General features: G+C 49.6%; 1 protein-coding gene across 1 annotated transcript; it reads left to right on the forward strand.

Annotated features, from left to right (window-relative positions):
* Positions 1–4,152: 4,152 nt before the first annotated feature.
* Positions 4,153–16,186, forward strand: LSG1 (large 60S subunit nuclear export GTPase 1). Its single transcript, XM_040567001.1, has 14 exons — positions 4,153–4,300; positions 4,395–4,512; positions 4,683–4,803; positions 5,170–5,256; positions 6,220–6,306; positions 8,405–8,465; positions 9,121–9,297; positions 10,571–10,984; positions 11,275–11,376; positions 12,202–12,345; positions 12,670–12,793; positions 13,340–13,419; positions 14,017–14,190; positions 15,553–16,186. The coding sequence occupies exons 1-14, from the start codon at positions 4,226–4,228 to the stop codon at positions 15,730–15,732; spliced, it is 1,944 nt and encodes a 647-aa protein (XP_040422935.1). The 5' UTR covers positions 4,153–4,225; the 3' UTR covers positions 15,733–16,186.
* Positions 16,187–20,617: the final 4,431 nt, after the last annotated feature.

Raw genomic sequence — 20,617 nt, forward strand, 5'->3', positions numbered from 1 at the left:
GTCCCCAGGGGCCCAGCCCGGGCTGGCGGCAGGGACCTATGACCGCATCTGTTTCCAGAGGCGCTGCTGGGTGTGTGTCTGCAACACACGGCGTTTCCTGTCTCTGGCGGGTCTAGCGCAGCACTTTTGCAGCGCTAGAAAGCCTGTCGCTGGCTCTGGAAAGTGCAGGCTTCATTTTTCGTCCTGGGTGTAAAGCCCTGCACCCTCTGAAGTGCTGTAATGGGCTCAGCACACGTACATGGGGTGGCACTTCCATCCCGTGCTGCCTTCTTGGGGTGCAGGTTTCGGTGTCGCCCCTCACGGAGCCCGACGGGTGCCGCAGCCGGGGAGCAGCACCCAGCGCAGCTGCCTATGGGCCAGCCGAAAGTGCAGCTGCAGGGAAGGCGCCTTGTGGTTTAAACCCTGCCCAAGGATGGAAATTGTCTCAGCTCGGCTCCTAACTGTACTTTCTCACCGTTTGGTGTGCCAGATCATTGCAGCCTTCCATGCTTCGTTAGTGGGCCTGATTAGCATCAGGACCATCTCTGTCTGCTTCGGTTCAGGGCCAACCCCTCCTAGCCACAAGCTGGGGGCTGTGCTGTGGTGTTTCCAGCCCAAGGCTGGATGGTGCTGCTGCTGGGTGTCTGCATGAAGTCTGACAGCACAGAGAGGCTCAGTTATGTCTCGCACACCAGCCCTAAGCGTGGGGATGCTCCCGTGGATGTCTGCGTTTCGTTGCCAGGAGGGGAACCTGAGGCACAGCACGGCAGCGGCCAGCCCTGCAGGGCCGGGACAAGCACGAGGCTCCCTGCGAGGACGGCAGGACCCGAGCTCTGCAGGGCATGCACGCCGGGGGCTTATCTACACAGCCCTGTAGCCTGGGGGGGAGCAAAGCAGCCTGCTCTCCATTTACGTTACACACCAGCAGCTACCGAGCATCACCTGCCTCTGTGTGCCCGCCCGGCGAGCTTTTCCGCGGCGTGGGAAAGTCTGGCAGATACAATCTCTCCCGAGCAGCCCGGCCTTCCCTGCTCGCAGCCTGCGCTGCAGCGCTGTGCCTGGCCCTTGGCAGCGCTCCCCCTTCCTGCCCTGCCCCAACCTCCTCCTCCTCGCTCTGCGGGATGAGGCCCAGGGCTGCACCCCACTGCCGGCTGCGGGCTCGGGGTGTGCTGCCCACCACCCCTGCTGGGGAACGTGCTGCCTGCCCCGCTGGTGCTTCCCGGATGGGTGACACCCTGTGGGGAGCAGCTCCAGCACCGGGGTGGGTTTTGCACCCCGCAGCCAGAGCTGGCAGAGGTCTGCATGGCTGGGGAGGGCAGCGGGAAGAGAAAGACGCTTCTGCCCGAGCAGCCTGCCGATGGGGGAAAGTGGATGTGATGAGGCCGAAATAATTCATGGGGTTGTATCAATTTTGTCAGCATGTGAACACACCCTAGATAGCAGCAGATCTCATCTTGCTGCAGCAGCTGAAGTGACACAGTCAAAGTGAAACATTTCAAACCGGCATTTCAGTATTTTCCAAAACAAAGCATTTTAGAGGCTCTGTAACTGTGATAAGCGGCGGAGCTTCAACCCTTTGTTCCCAAGTGGGACAGAGGAAATGTTGAAATGTCAGGATTTCCCATGAAAATGAAAGCCTGAGCAGAGCCCAGGCCCCACAGGGCAGGACGGGCCCCTGCCCCAGCGCTGCTCCTCCAGCTCTCACCTGCTGCGTGGTGCTGGGGCAGCCTGAGATGGGCTGGGCGGCGTGAGGCACACCCCTGCTCTCAAGGAAAAGGGTCATTAATGGCCTTTAGTTGACACCTCCTGCTACCCTGCGTGGGTGCCATAGGGCATCAGCGCCCCATCCTGACGGGCCAGGACTTGGAAGGAGCAATGCCAGGAGGATGTGAGGAGCGTGGGGTGCCCACGCGGTGACGGCCCCGGGTCCCCATCAGCACACCGAGGGATGCTGCCGGCACAGCTCGAGGTGCCGCAGCCTCGGGGCCAGGGACGTGCCTCTGGGCAGGGCACCTGAGGCCGCGGCGGTCGTGGCACACCTCTGCCACCGCGGTTGTTTTTCAGACACCGAGGGCGGGCACACCCCGCTTCCTGCACAGGCGGCCCGGGCGCTTCCTGCGCCCGCTGCTATAATTAGAAGGGCAGCAGGGGGCCAAGCCCCCAGGAGGTGCTCACGGACCGTGCCAAGCACCCGACCTCCTGCTGTGCCAGCAGCTGAGGGGCAGAGGTGGCGTTGGGGCGGTGTCCTCTGCCCGATGTCCCAGTGCCACGAGGGCGGCCCCTGCCCGTGCAGAGGGGAACGGGCAGCCATGGGGCAGCGGGGCTGAGCCCGGGTCGAGCCAGTGCGTGGGAAGCTGGAGAAATCCCCTTCCTGCTCCGATGCACGTGGCCCTGCCTGATTAACCTTCCCCCACGCCAACAGGCAGGAAGGTGATTTTATCTTTGTGTGGCTGGTGGAATAAGTGGAGTCTGAAAAACTTGCCGGAGGGCACCAGCAGGGTTGGTGCCTTCCCAGGGCTCAGCCTGCTCCTGGAGAGGAGTGAGCCCACTCCCAAAAGACCAGGCTCCCCCTTTTCCTGGGGGTCCCAGGCGGAGGATGGATGCAGCCTGCCCTGTGGCATGTCGTGGTGGCCCTTCTGCCAGGCCCAGGGCTCCTCTGGCACCTCTGTCCCACCTGTGAGGCGCTGCTGCTGGCTCTGTGTACCACTTTGTCCCCTCCCTGGCCAGCCCTGTCCCAGCTGCTCTCCAGACCCTGAGTGAATACATGGTGCCCTCCTGCACGGCAGGAGCCTTGCTGCTCTTCAGGCCCATCTCCCTGCCGTGCTGACACGTGTCTGACTGCAGCTGCAAACAAGGGGACTCAGGCAGATGTAACTCTGCACAGAGCAGAACTGTCTGTGTGTCCTTTCAGGGGTGCCTTGGGGGGTAGGGGGGGTTCTTAGTATATCTGCTTGTCAGGCTTGAGCCGGTAATACCGCTGAATCAAGCATTGTGAAACTGCATGAATAATGAATGGCCGTCACATGAATATTTCAGAGTCACAGTCCTGAGATCTCCCAGTGCTGCCTTAAAGGAAAATGGAGGAAAAGTTGTCCAGAAAGAACAATGTTTCCTCTAGGCAAAATGCACTGGCATTGCTGGCTTTTGAAAATGAGCTGCTGCTACTAAATAATTCTCAGGATTTGCATGAAAAACTGGAGCAATGGTTTCGCTCCAAGGCAGAAGAAGTTGGCAGGGAAGCCAGCCTTTTTGGCACAAGCAGATGATTACCCCGCAGTGGAAGGGGAGCAGACTTCTCCTTTGTCTATCCAGGGTTTTTTGTGAGAAGTCCCACCTCTGTCCTCCAGCCAGCCAGGCGCTCTGTTAACATGGTGCAGAGGAGCTTGGTGAGCCCCTGGTGGTGCAGCCAAGCGGGGCTCTGCCGCTGGAGGCCTCGTGCCCATTTCCTCCGTGCTGTCCTGAGCTCTCAGCCCCTAATGTATGTGCATGGGTATCAAGGCCACCTCTACGCAGCTCCTGTGTCTTCTCCTAGAAGACATTTACTCTTCCTCAGTAAATGTCTTCTAGGAGAAGCATATTGCCAGGTGAGGTACAACCAGAAGAAACCCATCTTGCTCAGGTAGGCGCAGCACAGTGATGGGTGGGCTGGGGAACGCTGCAGTTAAAAATAGGGAATTAAGGAGCTAGCTGAGACTTGGATGTCTCTGTCACTTGGGTCACCTAGTCTGTGTCTCCCTCAGCACTGTTCTGCTCAGAGTAACCCTTGCTAATGCACACTGCCGAAGGCTTGAGGTGGGTGTGTGGAAGAAGGCTGGATGAAAGCCGGAGTCGTTGGCTTGGCCCTCTGCAAAGCCTGCCGCGGGTCCTTGGCATCCCCTGAGGCACCAGGACCACCGTGTGCCCTGCGTGTGGTGGCTTTGGGGGAAAAAACGAGGGGAAAGAGGCATCCGAGGGGGCTGCGGGCATCCCACCGAGCCCCTCTTCCTTTGCACACAGGGACGGCCGGCGGGGCACGGCAGCGAGCGGCGGCCGCGGGGCCGGGCCGGGCACACGGGGAGCCCACGGCGGGGACAAGGGGGACCCAGGGGGGGACAAGGGGAACCCAGGGCGGGGACAAGGGGGGCCCGGGGCGGCCACAGGGCACCGCCCGGAACCTTTCCTCCCCGGAACGCCGCAGCGGGGCCGCGGCGGAGCGGCGGCTGCGGGGAGCTCCGGTTCCTGGGGCGGCCGGTTCCGGGCGGGCCGCATGGGGAGGAAGCGGGGCGCGGGGCTGGGCCGCTGCCTGCAGCGGGGCGCGGGGCGCCGCGGGGCCGCCTCATGGGTAGGGCGGCGGGGCCGGGGCGGGGGGGACCGGGTCCGTATGGGGGGGGGTCGGTCCGGGCTAACGGCTTTTGCATCTTGTGTCGTCCCGGCAGCGGCACGCCAGCGAGGTGGGCGACGAAGCTGGCCCCGAGCAGCGGTCGGCGGTGGAGCAGAGCCCGCTGGAGGAGTTCCTGGCCACGGCCGAGCTGGCCGGCACCCGCTTCGTGGCCGGTGAGGGGCTGGCAGCGGGCTGGGGGGTCCCGCGGCTGGGGCCGTGGGGCTGGGGCTGTGGGTACGGGCTGGGGAAGGGGTCCTGGGGCAGAGGGTGTGGGCAACGGGGGTGCTGCCAGCCGCATCCAGGCTCTGGGTGACCGCCTCTGTCTCTCCCTCCTGGCCCTCAGAGCGGCTGAACATCCAGTTCGTGTCAGCTCAGACCCGCACCGGCCTCCTCACGGCCCAGGAGGCCCAGCGCGTCCGGCAGCTGCATGAGGAGAACCGGCAGTTCCTGCGCATCCCGCGGAGGTGGGTGCTGCCAGGCCGGGACGGGGTCCTGCTGTGGTGGTGGGCTCGGGTGTCATCGTCTGTCAGCCTGGGGACGGGATGCTGCTTTGTCACTGCCCCGGTTTGGGGGATGTCATGACCTCCCCTTCACAAACCTGTGCTAGCGCGCAGGTGCCTGCTTGCCTGCCATGCGGGTGCTGCCAGCCCCGGCACGTCTGTCCTGGTTACATGGGTTTTCTGCTCAAAACTGGGCATTGCTGGAGCTGGTGCATCGAGGCTGCAGGCTGTCCCCACCCAGCAAACCTTTCCTGAGCTCTCTGCATGGTGGACAGAGAGAAGAATCCACTGCCTTAAACACCTTGTAATTCTTAGTTGCATTTGTTGTAGGCCGTATTGGGATAGGACAACCAGTGCAGAGGACTTGAAGCAGGCTGAGAGAGAGAGCTTTCTCGAATGGAGGCGACAGCTTGCCCAGTGAGTATGCACTTGTGTGTGTGTGGTATATAGCTGGTCAGATTTGGAGCTGCGGGAAGAGGTGGGTTGTATTTATCCTTGTTGGACATCTAAAATTAACCTCTTCTCAGTGGCTCCTTGTACTTGTTCTAGAAGGTTGGACATCCCAGTCACAGTACAGACACACCTTTGTGGTGAGCTCCACGTAGTTCTGCTGTGCGTGCACAGTCTTGTACTGCTTACAGCCAAAATTCTTGCAGTGCTTACCCATAGCTGCTGTTCCTCAATCTCCAAACTGTGTTATCTGGTTTATTAAAAGTACTGCATTCAGCCTTGCCCCTGTGATTCCCGAATGTTTACGACGGAGCGTGTTGCGCTCTTGACTTTGGAGTGATGAATGTCATCTAAGAGCAGCAGTGCTGCCCTCAGAGTATGGTGCTGCCAGCTCTGTCTACAGCAGATTGTGCTGGTTCTGTGCTGCCTCTGCTGGCCTGGTGAGTTAGGTTGTATCTGCATGCACACAGTGAGCCTGCTTTGCCCTGAGCAGTCGCTCAGGCTCTGCTAATAGTGAGTGAAGGATTGTATAGAGCTATTTCAAGTATTGTCCTGAAATACGTTATTTTCTCAAGGTGATACTTGGTTGAGTAATAACTGCTGGCATTTGTAATAACTTCCCAGGTTTGTTACTGCAGCTCTGAAATTTCACAGGAAGTCTTTTGATGAGTTCTTGCCCTTTTCATTATTTAGCATTTCCCTGTTGGTACAGTCAGGAGCCGTTGTGTTCCTGTTGAATCAGTGCCACTGACAAGACTTTACCTGGGTGCCTCATCTATTTGCAAAACTAGCAGAAACAGTACCTGCATTTGAGTCTGATTTTGATAGCTCTCTCTGTAACTAAAGTCTCATGGGCCTAAGGAAGAGCCAGTGGCGTGCTTTATGCCTGACGTGGGCCAAATATGATGTCTTTACTCTGTTTTACCATAGCCTTGAGGAAGAAAAAAAGTTAATTCTAACCCCATTTGAACGGAACTTGGAGTTTTGGCGTCAACTTTGGAGAGTCATTGAAAGAAGGTAAAAAAAAAAAAAAAATTTACTGCCTGCTTTTTAAAAGTAATGTTTAATGTTTTTTCCTGCATTGAAGCTTTTGAGCCACATACCAGGTGTCTGAGCACTGGAAAAGCAATTACAGTAAGTAATGTTCTGTTATCAGCACTGAAGAGATTTTGTTTTGAAGCGATCAAAAGATGACGTCAGGAAGAGCAGCTGATAGTGCACGCTAGCTCTCAGCATGGCAATTCTGCAGATAGTTCACTGTGAATCTCCAGTGATTCTTCAGATGCTGCTGCTTGTGGCTTCTTCCAGTAACTCTGTGTGGGAGGCATCTTTTAAGAATGTTTCTTTGAGGTCTTATGCCAAGATTAACCCTTGCCCCTATCTCTTAACCACACAGTTGTATCCTGACTTCCAGGGGTGGGAGAGAAGGGAGAAAAACGAAGTAGCATTTGGAAATAAAGAGCCTCTTGGTCTTTGGCTTCTTGTCATGCAGAGAAATTGCAGCAGCGCACAAAAGACAGCAGCCTGTCATATCACAGAAATAGCTTTGTTTGCTCTGCAGAGCTGTAATACAATAGGAGTGCTATTTCCTAAGTTAATCTGACTGGGGCATTTAATTTCAGTAGTAATTAATTTTGAGCATCTCTTCTGATTTTCTTAAAATTGAAAAATACTTCATCAGTGAGGTCATGGTGAGCTGATCCTTTCACAGAAGTGTCTTTGTGCTGGGTGCTACCACGGCTTTGACTTTGTGAGGGCTGGGTCAGGAGCATCTGCTACGGCATATCGTGATGTGCCCTGTGAGTGTGTGTTTTGAGGCTGGAATGTGTTATTAATGCTTTTTGGCTCTTCTTGCAGCTCTTTATTTCAGGTAGGGCGAGTATACTGTCTTAGAACCTAATGGGAAAGTCATCCAGTCCCTTCCTTTGCCAGTTAGATTTGATTCATTGTCAGCCTTTTCTCATCACTGTTTCAAGCTAGTTCCCAGCAGTGTCATTCAATAACTTTTCTGTTATCCTATCGCCGTACATGGTGTCATTTGTCTTTCAAATTGATCGTTGAATTTCTGTAAATGTTCAGTACTTTGTACCCATGTGACTTATGTGATGACTTCCTTGGGGTTTCTTATTTATTTATTTTTAAGCAACTGCCTTGTGAGACTTGAAATTCCTCCGTTCAACCTGTAGTGTTCTGAAGCTGTCTGGAGCTAACAGAAATCAACAAATAGAATCATCAAACAAATAAAATCAGCATCTGCTAACCAGTATTTTAAATCATGTAACTGGAGAAGTTCTAGTGGAAGATGATATAGTTACATTTTCCTACCCTTTTGAAAAAAGAAACGTGAATGCTCATATCTGAAGCCATTGCATTTAATTTGCACGTAGAACTGATGAGTCTTTGTCATGTATGTGGTGGCAACCTGGTGGCTGGATTTCTTAAAAGCAGACTTACAAGGCCTTTCTTACTTGGAGGAACAACATGTTTTATTGAGGTGTAAGACCCTTCTTCCACTGTTCTATGCTTTTTGTGATGCAAAGAGTACAAAAGAAATTTCAAAGATACCTGACAGCAAATGCTCAGTATCTGCAGGTCATTTGTGGGAGATTTTGTACGTCTTCCCCCATGCAAAGGGGACAACGGTGTTCTGGAATATCTTATTGTGTAGGAAAACCACCTCTTCTTCTTCTCTGTAGAACATTGCTGCAGTTTGCGGCTGAGAACAGACAGAGACAAAGCTGTGTTACCACAGTTCTTAGTAACATTCTATGTGATAGAATACCTGTAGTCTTGTTCTTGCCTGTCGAACATTTCCAAAGGGTAGATGGCCAAACATGCATACCTGCTTTCCCTTTGCTTACTGTGCAGGAGAATTAGCTGAGTAAGACAAGCAGAAGTATTGCACAGCAATGCTGCCTTGTGGCATAAATGTGGCTCTCTTAGGGCATGTGGAATGCTAAGATGCTTTGTTAATTCAGTGAAGGTACGTAATAGGGTATAATACAATTAAAATAGGTAAAATTCATTAAAAAAACAAAAGTGAGTAAAGTGTTGTTGCTTTTTTGTGGCAGTGTAAGGAGGAATATTTCATGGGGCTTCTTTTTATTTATTGCAGCGACATTGTAGTCCAGATTGTGGATGCTCGAAACCCCCTTCTGTTTAGATGCCAAGATCTGGTAAGTAAACTACCTTCTTGAATGCTTTCATTTTTATTTCTGAGAGTTTATTCATGTGATTTATTTTCTTTTAGTACATTAAGCCACATATCTTGAAGCTGTTCAGCTGTTGTGTTTAACTGGATACCTTACTATTCAAGAATTCTGACGTTACATTATTTTTCTTAAGTGCTTTTTGATATTTCACGCAAAACATAGTTGATTTAGAGACAGTTCTGCTGGCGTTATATTGCAGATATGTTACTGCTCCTCACTGTGCTCTGGAAGCGTCCGCGCTTAACCATCCATTTTTATTCCATCATGCAGCGCAGTCAATGCATTCATCATTGCATTGTGTCAATGCGATACGAAATTGCTCAAACGGTCGATCTTAGGAGTTCTTGCTGTGAGGTGCTGGTTAATGTCTTGCCATCAATCTAAGCAGACAAGACGTTTGCACGCGTGGCCAGAAACAACCTGTATTGCAGTGGTTGCGTGCTCCCATTTGTGCCTGTAGCTGTCCGCTCAACACCAGATCTATCTAGCCCAAGGGATGGTAAGCTTAGCTACACTCGCATGGGGCTGTATGCGACAACTTGCCTTGCTGCTTTTATATCGCCTTGTGGGAGGAGTCCAGACCAGAGTAAGAACTACTTTTTTCTCTTATTTTCTTCAGGAAAGTTATGTTAAGGAAGTCAGCAGTGACAAGGAGAACATGATCCTTATAAACAAAGCGGATTTGCTGAGTGAAGAGCAGCGGGCTGCTTGGGCACAGTTCTTTGAGAAAGAGGGCGTAAAAGTTGTGTTCTGGTCAGCTTTGGCAGAGTGCAGACGGCTATCTGGGGAAGAAAAGGTACTGTAAATGACCGGTTCAAACTGGGTGTGTGCTGGCTGCCTCTGTAACTTTTTTTGGTGTTACGCTTGTGATATACCTGAGTTCCTTTCTAGGAAAGAAAGGCAGAGTCTTTGTCTCACGGAAGGATTTCTCTACGGACCTGTGTGGTTATAACACAGCATTTTAATAACTGATTCAGAGACAAAAGTGAGGAAAGTAAAATGGTGAATGAAGTGGTACGCCTTTCAGTCACTGTTCATAGCGCTTGCAATTTCAAAGTTAATGAAACGGTAAAGAATATTGAAGTAGAATGTGAATTTGTTCCTTGAGCTTACTGATGAATAGCTACAGAAACAGTCCTTGTATATCTGTCCGTAAACAATAACTCAGATGAGTTGAAATCCTTTCCACGAGGGATGCTGTGAGGGACGTGGTTATCTATACAGAGGATTTTTCTCTCCTGCTGAGTGATGGTGTTTCTTTGAGAACCTAAAGTAACTGAGAAACCTTTCTTGCACAGTGGAACAAAATGTGTTGCTGCCTCAAGGTATATGTTATCAATAAATTCCACTTTCAGGGTTTGCTAGGTTCATCTGTTAGAGCCATTGCCATTCAGCTATGGAATATCCATTATCTTCTTTCAAAAATATGTAGTTTGTTCAGCTGGTTCGCAGTTCTTGGATAAAATGTTTTTACAGATTGATGTAAAATGTGTTGGCTCTCTTGTCTTTTTTTGAAAAAAAGGTCAAAAATACTACCCTTATGAAAAGGTCTTTATGTTTAAATGTGAACTGCTTGCAGGGAAGAAATGTAACGGTTTAGACTAAAAATGAGACAGCTAGAAATTACTGTATTGTTATATTTAGACATGAAACAGAACATTTTTGTGTTTTGGACATTTGGAAATTTTTTCATTCCTATTACTAGGAACATTTGACAAATTAAAAAATATATATATATTTGCTGGGCTCTGCTGCTGCTATGTGTAAGGAGGAAATGTGAGCGTGTGCACATTCACAACTGTGGTCCTGGAGAGCGAAACCTCTGATACCTTCACAATGAAGCTAACAGTACGACCAGGAATATTTTTTTCAGTCTCCTAAAGTGGGTTAGTTTTTTCTAAATCCTTCTTAAGACCCCTAAAAAAAACCTGTGAGACATTAGGAGTGGATTGTCAGTCCTTGGGATCTGGATAATGAAAAGATAGTCAATGGCACTGCAAGAAATACAGTAAAGTGCAAGACTGTTGGTACCGTCTTTAAATTTCACCTATGAAAAACTGTTCACACAGGAACTAGGTACTGAAGATGTAGCAGAGGACCTGAGTGATTCTGAGGAGGAAAGCTCCAGTCAAGAAGAAGATGGCACAGCAGACAACAGCGTAGAAAGCACATCCACAGGCAGTGCTTTGCAAAGCGAAGATCTGGTTAGTGATGATGACACTAGTGAGGAATATGAAGACTGTGAAGATGATGAAGAGGATGCCTGGCAAACCTGTTCTGAAGATGAAGGTGGGGACAAAGTAAATGGTATTGCCCCAAAGAGGATAGAAAGAACTGATGGTACTGCAGTGCAACATGTGCAGGAGCAGAACCGGAACATCAGGAACTTCAGCCATCTGGTACAGAGAAATGAACTGCTGGAGATCTTCAAAACCATGCACAATAGACCAAGGGTGAAGGATGGGGAAGTAAATGTTGGACTGGTGAGTTGGACCTTGTGCTTAAAATGGAACTTGCTAAATCTAAGTTTTAATTCCATACACCTTCCATGGGAAACGTTCATCCTGCAGCCTGATTTTGTGTAAGGATAAAAAACTAGCAAGTGCAAATCACTAGGGGTTTTGTGGAAATATTAATTCTAAAGTGTTGGAACTCAGTATTTGCTGCTGACCTGATTATTCAATACTGCTTATTAAAGTGCTTTTGTCAGAGCTCTGCTGGTATTCTAGCATGACCCTGCCTAATATCATTGTTACTATTCTACTTTATCTAGGTGGGTTACCCTAATGTAGGCAAGAGTTCGACCATCAACACAATCCTTGGAAATAAGAAGGTGTCAGTGTCTGCTACACCAGGACGTACGAAACACTTTCAGGTATTGTTGACGAAGAGCTTTGCTTTATTTATTTTGTTCCCTGGTAGAAGAGAACTTCCTCATGAAATAGTTGTAGCTGTGTGGGCTCTCTGAGAACTGTCTGCCAACCTGAACTCTGCCCAGCAGCATTTACGTTGGAGAGAGTGGGCTCAATGTATATAATTTTGAAACTTTAGTCCTTGCTTCCAAGCTCTTGTTATGCTTTGAGAATCTTTCAAGAGGGATGCTGTGCAGTGGAATATTTTTCCCATGTCTTAATTTTGTCTAGGTAGCTTGGCCCTTCTTTTTTCAACTCTGGCCTTGAGGAGAGAACCTTTGAAAATTAAGTGCTTCTCTGAGTAGCTGAAGGTCATGCTTCAAACCAACCTTCTTGTCCACGGTCATTGCTATGAATAAGTCTAGTTATGCTGCCTCTTTCATGTTGATCAAGTTAATAATTTTGAGTTGGCAGCTCCAGTGCCACAGTGAACATTGTGGCGTTTGTACTTCTGCAGCCTCCTGCCTATTTCAAAAGGTCCAACACCTTAAAGATTTCTGGAGCGCTTTCTCCTGACAGGCAGTGATGCAACAGATGAGAGAGCTGAAGATCTTGCTGCCCCCATCTGGACACCTTATTTATGAACCCTGGAAGTGTTGCTGTCTTTGACATTTATTTATTTTTTTTAATTCACTGGCTGGGGCCAGCAGGGCAGATATCTGTGTTAGTAACATTTTGTCTTATTCTCATTTGCAACTCTATTTCATCAGTGCATTTGATCTCTTGTTCCTTTTTCCTCCATGGACACTGCCTCGCCTTGGTGAACTCCTTGGTTATTTATTGTGTAGACCCTGTATGTGGAGCCTGGCCTGTGCCTCTGTGATTGTCCTGGTCTGGTGATGCCATCTTTCATCTCCACCAAAGCAGAGATGATTTGTTCTGGAATTCTGCCTATAGACCAGATGAGGGACCATGTCCCTCCCATTTCTTTAATATCCTTTGCATGGGGTTTGTGAGGGTGGCTGCAAGTGTTGGATCTGGAATATGGGATGTAGCATGTTCCAGCCCTGCTAGGCATTTGTGTGGTCATGCATTGAGAGCATATAGGATAAGACAGCCCTGCTGGGTTTGTCGTTCCCTGTCTCATTTCAAGTCTACCCTGTTAGCAGACTTGCATTGTTTTTCTGACAACAACAAAAAAATTTTTTGTATTGTGACAAAGTCCAAAACCATTTCTAACATGTGCGCTTGGAGTGACATGGGCAAGATTACCTGCGTAGCTGAAAATCACAAGGTGGTTTCCTTCACTAGCTTACGTTTGCCAGCATATCCCACGAAACATTTTGGAAGCAACCTATGGAATAAGTATCATAAGGCCAAGGGAAGACGAGGATCCAGATAGAAAGCCAACAGCTGAGGAGCTGCTAACAGCATACGGACGTAAGTGATGATACCTTTAAAACCTTTACTATGTGCCTGGTCCTGAATGTGGCCTTAGGAGAACAGATGTAGTGTTTTTATTGAGGAGGTTCATGAAATGTCCTGCCAGTCTGTGTAGTACACTGCTGTATCCTTGAAACTACCAGTTGTTCTGTGGCACTCTCATCCTTATTGATACCTCCCATCAACTGTGTCTTGAATTAGGCTGTGAAGAATGCAGTGAAGGTTTATCTCCCTTGTCTGATTCTTTGATGCAGTTAATCTTTGGTTTTAAAAATAAATTTAAAAAACAACAGGTTTTCTGGTGGTAGGGAGATGTCAGCTCACATCATTCTTGTCAGGTTAGGATGCTTCTGCATTTCTTCTGCAGTCAGAAAAATTCCCCTTCACTCCATGCTTTCCCCAACAGAAGCCTCTTTCTGAGGGAGTGTTATTGTCTTTTTTTTTTTCTTTTGAGGAAAGATACAAATGTGCAGTTAGGCAGATGAGAAGAATGTGTTGATTCTCTTGTACTGACATGGAATGTACTTCTGATTTGTCTTCCAGATATGAGAGGCTTTATGACAGCCCATGGACAGCCAGACCAGCCAAGATCAGCTAGATATGTGTTAAAAGACTACGTCAATGTAAGTTCTTTCTACATCTGGGTTTTCTTTCCTGATAAGAGGTGAACTGAAGGTTTCACTGGAGCATGAAGAATAACAATAAAGTGAATTCTCTTTCTTTGGATAAAATTGCTGTACATTAAAATACTCCTAAAATTACACTATTTTTATGTTTTAAATAAATGGAATCATCATCTCTCTAAAAGAGGCAGCAGGTATTCTGGAATTAAAACCATTTTGTTTAGTTGGGTCAATATTTGGCACAAAGGACTGCTGTTCTGAGTGTTGTAGTACTACATGCTTCTACAGCATCTCTCAGCAACATATCGCTGAGTATTTCTTAATAGGATGCTCCAGTACTCCTCTGAGAGTTTTGTACTGCATTGCTTGAAGCTGAATGTTGCAGCTGAGAGTGATGTTTTGAAGTGGGATGGTGCTTTAATTTAAAAGTTGAAGCAGGGTTTTGCCTGGGAAAAGAGAGACCAGGTGTACTGATAGTCTGCTAGTGTGAGGCCCTGATCTTCTGGGGGCCCTTCTTAGCTTTGGAGTTGTTCTTTTTCCTCTCTGGGGGTCTCTCTGACTTTTTTTGATAACAACTCAACACCACTGTTTTCACAGGGGAAGCTGTTATATTGCCATCCACCTCCTGGCATTGACCCAAATGATTTTCAGCACCAGCATCAAAGATGCCCAGACAGCAGAACTGTCCAGGCCAGCAGACAGGTGAAGCCTGAGAAGAATACCAAAGCAAAACAAATTGAAAACGTGGTGGACAAAACATTTTTCCACCAGGTAATTCTGGGGGAAGTTTTAAAGGAATTTTTACAGTGGCACTGGTGTGTCATAGTTACTGGAAAAAATAGCTTTGAGGGTGGAGGGCTGCTGGTTGAGTTAATGGTGTTAGAAGCCATGAGATCTGCACCTAATTTCTACCCAAGAGCTCTGTGTTCTTTTTATTATCTCATAAGTCACTGGGAATGTCGTAGGTGACTGAAAGATAAGCTAATAAGGAGCACGTAAGTTGATTTTAAACTGTCAGCAGGGTGACCCTTGTCATTATGAGCCTAACATCAATCTTGAGCAAACAGGAGAATGACTGGGAAGAAAGGCAAAGGAAAAAGGTGGTATGACAGCAACCAACCAGGAATGTGGTTTGGGACTGACAGGTCCTTCAAACTAGCTTTACTTCTTGAGATCACATATTTAGAGGGGGCTATAATAACCATCTTTAAGACAATTGGTTTAGTACTGTGAGGTTATTTTGATTCAGAACTTAAAATAAGAAGAAAAGAATAGAACGTAGAAACTGATTTGAAATCTAGTTGAGAAGTCTCAAAATGAAGTGGAAAATGAGAATTTCTCTTAACTTGTATGCTTCTTGTTAGGTTCCACAGGGATCTGTTTTGCCCCTAAACTGCTGAAAAGAAATATTAATGACTTGTAGTGAAATGTCAAATGCATCACTGATTAAGTCTGCACACCTGACAGAGATCAGAATGGAGTGTTTAGCAGTGAAGTAAATGTGTCACAGCGTGATCCATTCAGCTTGAGTAGCTGGGTATGAACAGTATTTGTTTCAGCACAGCTAAAGATAGTCATGCATTTTGAAACCAAGAACTCAGACCCTTTTCAAAAACAGCAAGCTGTTTCAGAGAGCTATGACCTGAAAAGAATTTTTGGGATTACCAGACTCTTCCTCTGGCTGCCCAAAGTGCTGGCACGTCTGGCTGTGAGCCCCAGCAGTGCTACCCACACTCCAGACTCGAGCAAGTTATTTTAGGTTCTGGCTTTCACAGACGCCAGATTTGTTTGCAGAGACAATGTGTTGTGTGCAAAGCAGAGACTGTGAGAATCAGTCCTAGCGCCACAGCTAATGTCTGTCAAAGTTCAGTGTCTTGTAAACGCTCTGCCTCTGCTTGCAGTGGTGAGCACTGAGGACCTGGCTCAGTGAGGCACGGCTGCGGGCAGAACTGGAAAGTACTGGCAGACTTTACTCAACTGCATGGCTTGACCTTTCCTGCAGCTCTGGAGCTGGGGACTGAGCAGGTCTTGTAGAGTTTGAGCTTGCCTGTGTCTGGTTTTATTAACATGTCACAGTTCCTTGTGATTAACTATCTTCTCATCAGTCACTGGTCGCTATGTCTTCCTTTCCAGGAGAACGTTCGTGCCCTGATGAAAGGCGTCTGGGCTACAATGGGGTACCGGCCTGGCAGTGGCCTCGTGTCTGTGCCTGCAGCCAATTCTGGGAATGTGGTGGGAAAGCCCTGGAAAAAACACGGGAACAGGAACAAGAAGGAGAAAGTTCGCAGGATCACTAAGCATCTGGAGGCTTAGCTGTGCCTCCGGTATCTGGCTTTCCCAAGGCAGGGTCTGCACTGTCCTGCAGGCATGAACTAAGTGGGCATCACTAGCTCACCTGCGAGCTCTGTGCCGATAGGCCTTGATAAGAATGGGCTCTGAGACTCGGAGCTCATCCTTTCTGAGAACAAAAGAGACCTGGCCATTCGTGTTATCTGGAAGTCAGCCCGGACGTTTGACTGCTGCTGAGAAGTCCTTTCAGTGGTAGAAGATAGGTGCAGAAGTGTTTTTTCCTTCCATAAAGGATGTATTTTGTAACTGTTGGGATCAAAGCTAGCCCTGTAAAACTGACTAAAATCTTTGAACAGTTGAATCTTAATGAGTGATGTTTATTACACTGTGAGACACTATTGTTCATCTCCTGTTTTTATAAGCTTGTTTGTTGATTTGACAGAATACTTCAGTGTGTTGAAAAACTACTTGAAAAGAATCTTTATTGCCTTCTTCCTTTTCTGCTCTGTGAGCCCTATTCTGTGAAATCCTGCACTGAAACCACTTCCTATCTCCCAGCCTAAGGCAGAGCAGAGCACGGAATGCCATGCGAGGAAAATGCTGCTTTTGTGTCCTTCACACTGAGCTGGTATCAGTTGTGTTTCTGTGTGACTTCCCACTGGTATTTTAAAACATCAGTTCCACGTGGCTGGCAAAAAAAAATGGTGCTCATTTGTCCTAAAACACGTTTAGGATTTTACTTCATATGTTGTCATGTTCTGTCTTGCTGCTCTATTATACGTTGATCTAGTCTCAGAAATGTTGTAATAGGTCTTAGTGCATACATTAGTATTTGATCCTAAAAAACCTGCTTGCTTGGGGTCAGATGTGAGATTTACTTCTCGGTTGCCCTGCTGAGAAAATGTTTGTGTACGTGGTCAGTGCTTTTCATTTCTAGTCCAGCATGGGAAGTAATGATAGGACTGGAGACACAAAGTCAGTTTCTGTTTTGCTTTTAGGTGGTAAAGCGCAGTGACAGATGTGGACGCTGGTCTCTGATACTAAAAAGAGAATGCTGTCCTGTAATTTTGTACTTTCCAGGCCTTAAGCGTGGATGGAAATATGAAAACAATTGCTGAGCAGAGCCACAGCAGATGTGGGGCATGCAAACAACTGCTGTGGCCTTTGGGACCCTTTGTGTGCTTGTCTTGTACAATTTTGCTGCGCTGTGCGTGCAGAGGGTCCCCTGACAGCAGCTCCCGTTTTCCCCTGAGTCACCTTGGCTCCTGTTTTCCCAAGTCCCTGCTCTGAAGTTCTTAATAGAATCATTGGAGGGGAAGATATTTCCCTGCCAGATGTAAAACTAAAGCATAATTACACGGAACAAATACGGTCAGTGGTATTTTGAGTCAATGTCCCATAAAGGAAACTGGCTTCTCAGAAGAGGCTATTTTGTCTGGCTGTCCCGGAGAAGAAGTTTTTTGCCTTTGTTTCCTGAAGAGAATGTGCCTTCACCAAACTGATCACTTACCGGACTTCTCCATCCTCCTCATGGGGATGGTCTGTGCTTGTCCTACTACTATGCTAGGGACCTCATAGCTCAGAAACACTTCTTTCTTTTTGTTTTGTCTTAAGCTATTACTTGTCAAATTACCTGCCAAACCGAATTTGGGGTACCCTCTATATTTTTTTTCTATTTCTTTTCTTTCAAAGCATTTTGAATTCTTAGTTGATGTTGCACCTACCAGAATTGGGGATTGGACTAAATGATCTTTCAAGGTCCCTTCCAATCCCTAGCATTCTGTGATTCTGTGAATTTTCGGTATCATTGTCATCCTTTTCCTGCCATGTGGGTAGGGTTAGGTCTCTTGTGAGCCTCCTTGGTGGGCAGGCCCTTCCAAAGCCTGCTGCTTTGGACAGTTCTGCTTGTTGCTCACAGAAACCCTTGGCCACGAGACTTGCTGAACCCCTGTGCTGTTTGCATGAGTGAATGGAGGACAGTGTAAATATGACTGAGTAAGTAATGTTTGCTCAAGTTTGTTACGTGCAGACTGCTGCTTGTGCTAAAAGACTATTGCCTCTATAGAAGAAGGACCATAAAAAAGAAGAGTTCTGGGCCCAAAAGCTTATTAATATTTATGCTGCTATTGAGCAGTGGGCAAACTAAATAATAGGCAAGGACTGTGGTTAAATTAATGCCTTAATGCTTTCCTGTGGTGGTTTGGTCTGTTGCTGAACCGCATCCGCCCTGCCCTACCCTTGCTGGGGAATGCCAGGCTGGCCGTGTTGACAGCTCAGCACAGCAGCCACGAGCAGCTGCGAGGCGTGAGGCAATGCCGAGGCTGCTCTGCTGTCATGAGCCTGCACAAAGGAGACATTGTGCTTCCCTGCAGCCACCTGCTGAACGAGCCTCTTTCTGCTTCTCTTTCTGCAGGAGTCGAGTTGCTTTCTGTAGGAGTCAAGTTTTCATTTCTGAGTGCCACTTTCTTAGAGCGCCTTGTGTGCGTAGAGGGAGCGTGCGGGCTGTGACCAGCTCCAGGCTGTTCGCTGGGGTCTGCAGCACCTCCAGCCTCTCCAAGGGGTTTTGCTTTGCGACACAAGCAACTCATTTTCCTGGCCAATGTTACCTGTGGCACTGATACCCGGAGAGTTGATTTTAGGTGACCTGACCAGGGAAAGGGGCTGCGTGTCCTGGGGCTCTGGCTGCTGGCTGCCCTCCTGCTACAGCTCCCCAGCTGGCCAGTTTTGGGGTATGAAGCTTTTACAGTACACAGCAGGGGATGCACAAGCTGCACTTGCAGCTTTACGGAGCCAGCACTGCACAAAAAACTTATCCTCCATCACCCTGCGGAGCTGCAGCCCTGTGTGCCACACCGTGTGGCCGATCAGGCTGGAGGCCAGGGTTTCTGTGGCCATTTCCTGAGGGCTCAGCACTGGGATCTGGGAGATGACAGCTCTTGCCCCAGGAGGATCCTGGTGAGGGGCTGCCCTGCTCTCAGCTTTGCAGTCCTGCCCTGGGCTTGGCCGAGGGAAGGGCGCAGCACCTCTGTCAGTGCTGGCAGCTCTGCCTGGGGGGGAAACGCTCCTCAGTCACAGGCTGCCCGCGCAGGTGAGCTGGCCCCAGGCTGAGATGGTCCTATGGTCACGGGCACTGCCTGTTCCAAAAATACTTAGGATTTCTCCGGAGGAGGCTGAAATCCCCCTTTCCTGCCGTTAGGGGACGGCCTTGTCCAGCTGGAGGGAAAACAGCCCTGGGGATGGTCCCAGCACAGCGTGCTTGCCCCTTTGCCAGGTAGGGGGCTCCTGCAAAGCTGGTCTGGGGGCTTCACACGTCCCAGCGAGGAGCAGCCTTGTGCTGTCAACCTGCTGTACGGTGGCTCAAGTCCAGCTTTTTTCCTTTTTTTTTTTTTTTTTTTCCTACTGGGAAGCCTTAAACTCGGAGCAGGTCTGGAGAGCTGCTGGTTGGTGGCAGCGAGGCGAGGAGCAGCTCTGCAGGACGTCGGTATAACGTCACGGGGCTAAATGCCTGAGGTGCCCAAGACATCTTGGGATGTGAAGAGAAGTCACGGTGAGGGTGAAAGGAAAAGAAACTGCTCCTGAGTCAGAGGAACTATGCCCCAGTGGTCCTGGGGCTGTGGGAAAGGGTCTGTCCCGTGGGTGGTGGTGGTGTGGAAGGGCCCTGCTGGCTGAGGGGAGAAAACCTGGCTTTGCATTGCCGGACTGGGGCTGGCAATGGCCCCCTGGCGTTTGTTACTTTGGAGTCATAACTGTTGGAACAAAGAAACAAACATTGCCATGTCCCCAGTGGGAAGTTACCACACTCCAGTGAGCCAGTGAAGAGAAGAGGGAAGCTGGAAGCCCATGCAGAGCAGCCTTTAGCTGTGTGCACCCAGTTGTCCTGGCACCCGCAGGGGACAGGAGCTGCAGGGGTGGCAGCAGCACCAGGCCCCCAGGCTCTGGGCTGGGTCAGGCACGTCCTCACCTGGGCTCCGGGGACAGCACAGGAGCATGAGGGCTGCCAGGGACTGGTGAGCGGGAAGGGTCTGTGATGGGCCACCCCAAAGGTGGTCCACGTCCCCAGGGTGTGGGGACAGAGGGCAAAGCTGTCCCCTCTTGGTGTCTGTCAGAACTGGCTCTGCAGGAAGGTGCTCAGGAAATGCTGCTCAGGTCCCAGGCAAAATGGATTCTCCCTCTGTTGAAAGACTCCAAGTTTCCCTCAGCCAGCACTTTCTGGGCTCCTCAGCCCTTTTGTCGTGTCGCAGGGTGGGGAGGGAGTGCATGAGAAAAACAGAAACCCAAAGTTGTTCTGCTTTGAGCTTTGCTTGCATCGCTACCGAGAAATGGCAGGTTCTAGTTTCAGATGCAGCTGGTTCCCCTTTCTGGGAGGAGGTGGCTGGGTCCCGCAGTGCCCTCCTCACGTGAGGCTGGCTCCTTCTCTTCCCAGCAGGACTTTGGAGATGTGGCTGTGCCCTGGAGCTGGCCGAGCCCTGCTCCTCAGCCTCTCCCACTCAGCAGCAGCTTGGGGCTGTGCTCGGGCACCTTCGGCCAGCCCGCAGCCCCTGCGAGATGAGAAATTTCTCTCTCTGGGGTGACTTTGTGCCTTAAAGCCTGTGTGGTGCAGAGCAGAGGAAGCTGCAGAAATGGGGGAGCCCCCACAATGATCGGGAGGAAGCAGCCAGTTCGCCTTCACAGCACTGGACACGTAACAAGTGCCTTGGGCCACGTGTGCGCTGGTGAGGCCGCAGCTGCAGCGCGTGGGATCGCCAGGACCCCGCAGCCTGTGCTGACGTAGCTGTGACACATCAAGCGCTGCTTTGTCCCCAGCCTTGTCTTTGAAATCCACGGGCTGTGCCCTGTTGTGCCAGGCGGGGAGGTGGTGGGCATGCTGGTGCTCAGCCTGAGCTCTCTGTGTCGGAGACACAGGAGGATC

This window comes from Cygnus olor, chromosome 9, assembly GCF_009769625.2.
Source record: "Cygnus olor isolate bCygOlo1 chromosome 9, bCygOlo1.pri.v2, whole genome shotgun sequence".
Classification (NCBI taxonomy): domain Eukaryota; kingdom Metazoa; phylum Chordata; class Aves; order Anseriformes; family Anatidae; genus Cygnus; species Cygnus olor.

Bases quoted from the DNA above. Each gene is read 5' to 3' on its own strand.
- LSG1 (XM_040567001.1), top strand. From the start codon at position 4,226: ATGGGGAGGAAGCGGGGCGCGGGGCTGGGCCGCTGCCTGCAGCGGGGC. The intron at 9,298-10,570 runs GTACTGTAAATG...CTGTTCACACAG, and splicing joins GGCTATCTGGGGAAGAAAAG to GAACTAGGTACTGAAGATGT. The intron at 10,985-11,274 runs GTGAGTTGGACC...TACTTTATCTAG, and splicing joins GGGAAGTAAATGTTGGACTG to GTGGGTTACCCTAATGTAGG.